At 39.2% G+C, this 9,093-nt stretch overlaps 1 protein-coding gene across 2 annotated transcripts in view; it reads left to right on the forward strand.

The window, feature by feature from the left end:
• The window catches only part of pik3cd (phosphatidylinositol-4,5-bisphosphate 3-kinase, catalytic subunit delta), a 17,120-nt gene extending 10,775 nt beyond the window's left edge, over nucleotides 1–6,345 (forward strand). For both annotated transcript variants that reach the window (XM_032520895.1, XM_032520894.1), the window contains exons 10-23: nucleotides 629–759; nucleotides 849–899; nucleotides 1,011–1,178; nucleotides 1,515–1,636; nucleotides 1,741–1,884; nucleotides 1,971–2,070; nucleotides 2,278–2,444; nucleotides 2,794–2,900; nucleotides 3,194–3,272; nucleotides 3,360–3,527; nucleotides 4,915–5,038; nucleotides 5,327–5,472; nucleotides 5,545–5,677; nucleotides 5,832–6,345. In XM_032520895.1, coding sequence (XP_032376786.1) covers nucleotides 629–759; nucleotides 849–899; nucleotides 1,011–1,178; nucleotides 1,515–1,636; nucleotides 1,741–1,884; nucleotides 1,971–2,070; nucleotides 2,278–2,444; nucleotides 2,794–2,900; nucleotides 3,194–3,272; nucleotides 3,360–3,527; nucleotides 4,915–5,038; nucleotides 5,327–5,472; nucleotides 5,545–5,677; nucleotides 5,832–5,969 — 1,778 coding nt within the window. In that variant the 3' untranslated portion in view covers nucleotides 5,970–6,345. The remainder of the gene's footprint in view (nucleotides 1–628; nucleotides 760–848; nucleotides 900–1,010; nucleotides 1,179–1,514; nucleotides 1,637–1,740; nucleotides 1,885–1,970; nucleotides 2,071–2,277; nucleotides 2,445–2,793; nucleotides 2,901–3,193; nucleotides 3,273–3,359; nucleotides 3,528–4,914; nucleotides 5,039–5,326; nucleotides 5,473–5,544; nucleotides 5,678–5,831) is intronic.
• Nucleotides 6,346–9,093: the final 2,748 nt, after the last annotated feature.

The raw sequence follows: 9,093 nt of genomic DNA on the forward strand, positions 1-9,093 counted from the left end.
TGTCTTGCTGCTTGTCTGCCGAATCTCTGGGGTCTCTGTTTTCTTCATATTTAATCAGGTCGCCATCCATATGTGCTAACGTTACCGCCGTCAAGCCGCAGTGATTCTGTCGAATAGTATTGTAGTGGTGCGTCAAGTGCAGCGTATATTCCCATCCAGATTGAATTCGGTTTTGATGATGCAAAAAATAATAATGTTAACGCCACTGAAAACATTTTTGATTTCAAACTAAAGTAACGAGCCAAATTTGTAAAATATAAGGAGGAGAAAGTACCGATAATTATGTTAAAATGTAAGGAGTAAAAGTGAAAAGTCAGCACAAAAATAAATAGTAAAGTAAATATATGTGAAAAATCTGCTGGAGTACGGTAACAAAGTACTTGTATTTTGTTACTTCCCATCTCTGCTTTTGAAGATGTGGAAATAATTTTTTTAAATATTAATCTGTAAATTATGTCTACATGTTTATTAACTAAAAGGATTTGATCTTTCTTTGCAGTTTGGAGCAGCAAGATTAACATGCACTGTCACATTTAGAGATATTGGAGGGATTTGAATATAAAAATGGACTCACTAAGTAGATAGAAGCATCTAATGGCACATTTTTTGTATGACATTAATATTACAGATGACAAAAGTGACCTGTTGAACCCAATGGGAACAGTTGAGAAGAACCCCAATGTGGACAGTGCTGCCGGGCTTCTCATTCGCTTCCCTAACATCCGTCCCTATCCTCTCTATTACCCTCCACTGGACAAGGTACTTATTCTCAAAAGGCTTTTTTATGAAAAGATTCTTACAGTTTAATTTCTATTACAATCAGTCAAAATATCCGTATCTGTTTTCAGGTGATTGACATGGAGAAGAATGATGATGCAGCTATTGTCACAAAAGAAGAGGTAAGACTTTTACATCTCACATTTTACATCTCTCACACACTTAAAAGTAAAAAACAAACAAACAGCAGCTGTTTTTTATGAATATGCTTTTGGCTAATTTGCTTTCTGCAGTGCATGAAACTAAAAGAAATCATGGACAACAAAAACCACACTGAGTTTTTTGAGGATGAAAAGGACCTATTGTGGAAGCTCCGCACAGAAGTCCGCAATCATTATCATGAAAGTCTGTCCAAGCTGCTCCTCATCACCAAGTGGAATCGGCGCGAGGACGTAGTTCAGGTATAAATGGAGATGATCCATTATAAGTGTCTGTATACAGGTCTGGACATTTACAAACACATAAAACACCTGGGAAATATATAAAAACAGATTTAAGTCCTCGTACAGAAATATTGTCCGTTTTGTAGCTGCTAAATTACTTGACCTGCTTGTCTATTCATTCTGAACAAAAATTTAAAAAAAACTCCTGCTGTTGCTAAAGTAAAAGTCAGGGGATGCCCAGAGAGATAAGTAGGGCTAATTTTGTCCAGCATGAGCCCCAAACCCACAGATCTGTCATCAAACACATGAAGTTGTCCTCCTTGTGGTAGAAAATAGTAATTTGATTCTCCTCAGATGATGAGTTTACTGAAGACCTGGCGGGACCTCCCCGCCATTCATGCCTTGGAGCTCTTGGACTACAGTTTTCCCGACCCAGTGGTCCGTTCCTTCACAATCAGATGTCTCAGGAAGCTCAGGTACACACATATTCATTAAGTTGATGGTTCCTCTACCCATGTAGCATCACACATTTTGAGTTTTAACAGTGTAATCATTCATGGAAGATTTGCTCTGCACACAGTGATGATGAACTGCTGCAGTACTTAATCCAGCTGGTCCAGGTCCTAAAGTACGAGTCTTACTTGGACTGTGACCTCACCACTTTCCTGCTAGAAAGGGCTTTGTCCAACTGGAGGATAGGACACTTTCTGTTTTGGCATCTCAGGTGAGCTTCAGTCCAACAAAAAACCACAAGATTTTGTGCATCATCTGCAGCCTTTCGTTTGACAGGAGAATTTATGTTTATGGTAGGTCAGAGATTCACGTTGCATCTGTAAGTATGCGTTTTGGGCTGATTCTGGAGGCCTACTGCAGGGGAAACATCCACCACATCAAGCTTTTAAGCAAACAGGTAATCTTATCACACTGATACACACTGTCGTCAAGCTCTTACGTCAATTACACACACAAACACACACACACACACACGAGGGACAATTTCCTCACTGGTATAGAAATATTCACAGCAGGAGTTCAGGTTATTTACCACTTAAGGAGTCTATAACATGTAACATTAATGTGACTGTGTTCAGTGATTGTATGTACCTCTCCCACATAGAATGAGGCTCTGGGCAAAATGAAGGCCCTGAGTGACTTTGTCAAGTCGGGCTCCCAGAAAATGACAGCTGATGACCTGAAGCTGTGTATCCGACAGGAGTCCTACCTGGAGGCTTTGTCAGACCTGTTGTCACCACTCAACCCCAGCATCATCCTCGCTGAGATCTGGTTAGTGCCAGACACACACGCTACAAATTATATTTTTTTTACTCCTTAATTGGATTTTCAAGGGCAGTTTTGGTCTCTCTAGGATTACTGAATTACAAAATAACTCATTTAATTTTCCTTCTCTGTACAAATGAAATGTATAAGTGTCTGGTAGGACCAGGCTAACAGTGGCCCACAAGGGACATAAATATTTAACAAGTAAAGTAAGTAAAATGTCACCAGGGAAATAAAAAAAAATGGCAATGTATTTGGGAAAACCGGCATTTTTGTAACTTTTAAAGTGCATTGTATTGTCTTCACTCACACTGTGAATCTTTTGAGGTTATAATGAGTGTGTTTGCTGTTACAGTGCAGACAAGTGCAGGTTTATGGACTCCAAGATGAAGCCGATCTGGCTTATGTATAACCCCTGCTCTCAAGAAGACATGGTGGGCATCATCTTCAAGAACGGAGATGGTGAGATGCAAAACAATCTGGATACATGGCCACGCACATTCAGTACACATTAACATACAGTAGCCACACACTGTCAAAATTTAAGGTGTAGTTATACATTCAAATGCACCAAAAAAATAAACTTACCCAGCAGGCTTGGGAAGGGAGGTCCCCTAAATAGAAAAAGAAGAAGGTTAGAAGTCAAACAGTACCAAGGTGAAAGTGCCATTTAAATGTGAGACATCTTTTATGACAATGAAATGAAGATATACAGTATATTTGTTTTTTCACCTTTCTGCACTCATCACCATTAGATCTTCGACAAGACATGTTGACCCTTCAGATGATCCAGCTCATGGAGAATTTATGGAAGAGAGAAGGCCTAGATCTCAGGTACAGCTGGAGCAGGTGTTTACTTTTGCACAAGGAGCTCCTCTAGACCAACCTAATAATAATGTTTATTTCACCACGCACTCACAGGATGATCCCATATGGCTGCTTGTCCACTGGGAACAAGATGGGGCTCATCGAGGTAGTGAAGAACTCCGACACTATCGCCAACATCCAACGTAACAGCAGCAACAGTGCGGCCACCGCTGCCTTCAACAAGGATGCCCTGCTCAACTGGCTCAAATCCAAGAATCCTGAGTGAGTATGATGAACAACTTCGACACAGTGGTTACTATTGGAAGCTTCAAAATGTCATATTTTACTACAGTATGTAGATGCTGTATTGATCTGATGACCCTCTTTAACCCCAGGAGCACTGGGTCTATTATTGGAACAACAAACGCTGTTCAGAGCCACAGAGTTGCACCCATCCGTCTATTTTCAAATTGTTTATCGTGATGAGCAAAACCACCCGAATGGGCTTTACCCATTGACTGTAGGGGGATCCCCAAGTGCCAGCTCTGTGATAAGCTGTGTCCCAAATACATATGTTATACAAGTTCCAGTCATTTTTTGGTAGTATTTTTTGGGTAGTATTTTTATATTATATGGAATTGAAACACAGGGAAGTGTGAAATGTGTCACATCCGGTGGCTCTGTTTTTGAACATACATATTTAGTATTGTCAGTAACACTTTACTTTAATCCTTCCCCTTTTTAATTATGTATAATTAATAAATGGTCTATAACACACTTTGATGTTGATGTATTTGTCAACAATTATAACTCCTCCCCGTGACGCATCCATCAGTAGAGGCTGGCATATAAACAGATAATTAATGACAACAAAGTAGAACACAGTTTAATAATATGAGATATGTCTTCATAGGACAGGTTGTAATTGTTGAAAAAATGCAACATTATAGTGTGTTTATGTTATAAACCATTTTTTACATTTTTTTTTATAGTAGTTGAAAATGTTAAATGTATGTAGCTTTAGTTGGAACACAAGTAGGGTATGAAGGTGTTTTTTTGACAGTACGGAAAAAAATCTATGATAGGAGTTATGTATGGAGAAATGCCCTCTGGATGTGTATGTTGTTTGAAGTGTTAACTTCAAAGTATTTATTTTGTGCAGCATTTTAAAACCGTGAAAGTGCATTGGCAACTACAGCCAGGTTTAGCAATATTAAGTGAGAGTAGATTTTTATTTGGTGCCAGACAGTCTGAAGGTCTTGTCTCTTCTAAAAGCTCCTTGAACAGAGAGAACCATTCAATGTAATGAACAAGCCTTTGTACGTCACGTTGGCAAGACAGGCCCAGCTGACTGCACGACAGAACAGAAAGATAATTAGCTCGAAATGCTGCAGCACCCGCAATGGAGCGGAGGAAATTAGTAAAAGCTGAACACAGTGAACCTCCGTGCATGTCTAGACTGTGAAAGGACATGACAGTCAATCATTATTAGGCCACAGGAACTCCTGCTGTTAATATTTCTATAGCAGTAAGGACATTCTGATCTTGTGTGTGTGTGTGTGTGTGTGTGTGGTAGTTATTCAGGCTATATGACAAAGAACTAAAAAATGTCAGAACAAATACCACTCATGCTTTGCTGTCTTAATTCTCTGATCTTTTTTGTCAACAGGGACAAACTTGATCGAGCAATAGAGGAGTTCACTCTGTCCTGTGCTGGCTACTGTGTAGCTACTTACGTCCTGGGCATTGGAGATCGTCACAACGACAATATCATGATCAGGGAAACTGGACAGGTGGGGTTTACCCTGTAATATTTTTCATCACATTACAATACTGAAATCTACCACAAGGGGGCGATTAGACCTACAGTATAGTGGGAAGTGTGTTAACCTGACTTTACCTGTGTTCTGCTTCATAATGTGAATTTTAATTAGACTTTTAATTTAGTTTTTTTTAGATTAGATTAGTTAACTTTGGAGTGAAATCCTTCAGGTCATTCACCACTTAGGGAGTCTTTAACATGAAAAACTATTTTGATTGTGTTCAGTGATTCAGATGTCATTTTCACCTTTGCTCCTCAGCTGTTCCACATTGACTTTGGGCATTTCTTGGGCAACTTCAAGCGGAAACTGGGGATCAACAGGGAGCGTGTGCCTTTTATCTTGACTTATGACTTTGTCCATGTGATCCAGCAAGGAAGGACGAACAACAGTGAAAAGTTTGAGAGGTATGAATCTGTTCTAGGATTCTGTTCTCATACTTTTATAACAGATGGCTGATTATTGCATCGTGTTGTCAGGTTCAGGGAGTACTGTGAGCGGGCCTATAAGATCCTGTGTAGAAACGGGACGCTGTTTGTCAATCTCTTTGCCATGATGAAGGCAGCAGGACTGCCAGAGCTCACCTCCTTCAAAGACATCCAGTATTTAAAGGTATGCAACAATGATGATGATGCTGCTGCTGCTGCTGCTACTGCTGATGCAAATGATGATGATGATGATGATGATAATGATCCTGCTGCTGCTGCTGCTGATGATCCTGCTGCTGCTGATGTTGACAATGATTAGTTCTTTTATTTTTCAAAAGGACTCTTTAGCTTTGGGCAAATCAGAGGAAGAGGCACTAAAGAATTTCAAAGTGAAGTTCAACGAAGCTCTGCGGGAGAGCTGGAAGACGAAGGTCAACTGGATGATGCACTCCTTGGCCAAAGATAATAGACCGTGAAGAACACTGCCCCAGGAAACCGGAAGACCAACCAAAAATTATGGATTTTAACTTATGGAGATAAAAGGGAAGAAAACACAATCGAATATTTTACTTTATTTATGGGATTCAGTGACACACAGCATATGTTTACATCTGACTGGTTTGTGCGTTGAGGTATCCAAAGATGATATAACTATGGGGCATAATCTCAACACAAAGAGATTTTCACAATGATGACAATCCAGCACACTCATCTTTCTCCCATCAAACAGTGGAATGCCTTTGACTTGGAGACAAAAATTAAAAACTTGCTTTTTTGATGTGTTTAAATCGCTACTTGAAACCCACTGGCACATGCAAAAGTGTCATGAATCCATGAAACAGAAGCAGAGACTGAAAGTTCATCTTACCGACTGCATCGCTCAGCAGGGAGCAAACTTCAAACAAACTTTATGATGACTTTAGACGACACTGTTCAGTCAATGAGTTCAATAACAGGGCGACAGTTTCATCTTAAGTCTTTTTACCGTTATGGTGGCTGTGTCATTTCAACTCATTTCAATTGCTTCTTTGCAAATGTGTCTTTTTTATTTAATTTAATTCAGTAGCTTTGAGGTACATGTACAAAGTCATGAAGGATATTTTAAAAAGGTGTTTTACTGCTCTATTGATTAGGGTTGGGTGGTAATACGGTAATACGAACTGTCACGAACTGAGTGACCTGGTCTCGAAGAAGATCACGACTTTTGCAGTTTGGTAGCATTTCGGGTTCCGAGCTAATAAAAAGGGAGAGGTGTTTCAGTATTAGTGTTTGATATTCAGTTTCTGAACGGTGTAGGCACAAGCCAACAGTTTGACGCCGTCTGAGCCTTACGTAATCATTTTTAATTTATAACGGTAATTCCGTATACTGCGGTGAAATAGGGGGGAGGTTTGACGGTATCAAAATTTGGATGCCGCCCAACTCTACTATTGATGTGTAATATTGCTTTGAACTGCAATATGTTACCTCTGGTCTGCCAGTAGACAGAAATCATTGTAACATTTACAATCTATTGTAAGATGAGAAAATAACTTTGAATGGGACATATATTTTGATAACATTCCTGTGTACCAGGCTATTTTACCCAGAAGATAGTCTTGCATAGCCAGACCTTCCTCCACAGCGCTGCAAAGGAGGGTCTGGCTAGTCCTCACAGCATTCTGGGATGGGCTCCAGACTTAATGTTGGTGCCTCTGCAAAACAGCCTTGGGAAGGAACTTGTTTGGGAGAAACATGCGTACATTCAAAAGTTGTTTTAGTCGTGCAACAGAAAACTCAGATTAGACAGATAATCTAGCTATCTGTCTTGATATACCCTGTAGAATCTGCAAATCAGTTCACCATAATCTTCATAAAGCTATCAGAGTTTACAATGCCAACACAATGAAAGCGGAAGGTGACGGACATCAGGACAAAAATGAGGGACATCCAGCAGAATTTCCGGCGGCACCTGGCCAATCCCGTTAATGAAATGTTGTTAATATAGACTAGAACCTGACCAAACTGCTACTAAGCAATAAAGGAATAGTTTGACATTTCGCATATTTGCTTTATTGAAAAGGTGTATACCACTCTTGTGTCCATCCGTTAAATGTGACGCTGGAGCCAGCAATCTTTAGCGTATCATAGCTTAGCTTAGTTTAAGACTAGAAACGGGGAAACGGCGAACTGGCTCTCTTTGAATGTGACAAAATCTGCCTATACCAGCACCTCTAAAGCTCATTAATCAATGCTTTAGATCTCGTTTGGTTAAGCAAAGATATCAAATAGATGTTTGATCAAAGGCTCAGAAGAATTAAGTTGAAAACATGAGGCATTACGACCCAAATAAGAATCTCATATTAGCCATAGACTTGTGGTTGAAGTGTTTTATCTCAGATGATGTGGAATGTGTGTGGGTGTTATTTTCTGATATTTAAGTTGTGCACTGTGAATTTTAGTGCATTTTTTTTGAGCCGATGTGCCATGGGAGAAATTTCATGCTTGCACTGTTAAACACCTCTATACTTGTGTGCTGTATGATTTAATGTTATGGTGCATTCAGAATACTTTACATGCTGTATTTCTTGCTGTCATTCATGCAAAGAAGATGATGTGCTTTTCATCGCTTTTTTATTTTGCATCACAGTTCAGATGATCTCTACCGTTGAATTTCTGTACAATGACTTTTACTGAAGAGCAAGTGCAGCTGTAGATAACACAGCAAGACGTTTTAATTTCCTTATAAGCCTCTGAAATATTTGCTGTGGAACGGGCTTTAAATATGGGTCATCAATGTCCCTCAGTATGGACTCAGCGAAGCATTGCTGCTTTAAGCCAGAAGGAGTGAGTCTATTATTAAGTTCATGAGCTACTTTGCCAATTGTAAAATATACTGCATTTGCCTTTTGAATTGATTGTAATTCATGAATTATTTTAAATGGTACAAACATGTTAACCTTAAGGCCTAATTTACATGTGTGCAGCTAAAACTAATAAATCATCCTGTCAACATAGGTCTGATGTAGACATGTCCTTTCTCCGCATCCTCTTTTTACATTTGCTTCACTTGCTGTTGGGAGGAAAACTTATGTTAAATAAACAGTTTGCAACAGCAGAGCTCAGTAGGCTTTCTAGGATCCAAGCCATATGTTATCTTAATTTAATGCAGCTTAAAAGAAAGGTTGATCATGGATGGAAGCCAGAGCCACCAAACTCTCCCCTCTTAAGTAAGTGCACAGAGCAATGGCCTTCTTTACAAGTCTGTGCGAGTTCAGTCTTCACAAAAAGATGTACACAGGGTGTGTGATGTGTGTAATGTGATAAAGTCTGTCTAGTGAGTATTAAGGTGACAAAGTAGCCCCCCAGACTTCAATAAAGTGTGCCAAAACCAATGAGTGTTCAGTATAGAAAGTAGAATTTGTATTAACAAGGTTTTTGTATTTTATGAGATGTATGTTTAGCGGTACTGAAATGACAACTAAGTAGTCTACATTTATTCAAGAACTCTATTTAAATAAGATTTTTGGGCTACTTGTACTTTACTTTAGTATTACCATTTTACACTACTTTATATGCTTCTGCCACAGTGCATTTTGGAGTGAAATATTGTACTTTTTA

This window comes from Etheostoma spectabile, chromosome 7 (assembly GCF_008692095.1).
Source record: "Etheostoma spectabile isolate EspeVRDwgs_2016 chromosome 7, UIUC_Espe_1.0, whole genome shotgun sequence".
In the NCBI taxonomy this organism is placed as follows: Eukaryota; Metazoa; Chordata; class Actinopteri; order Perciformes; family Percidae; genus Etheostoma; species Etheostoma spectabile.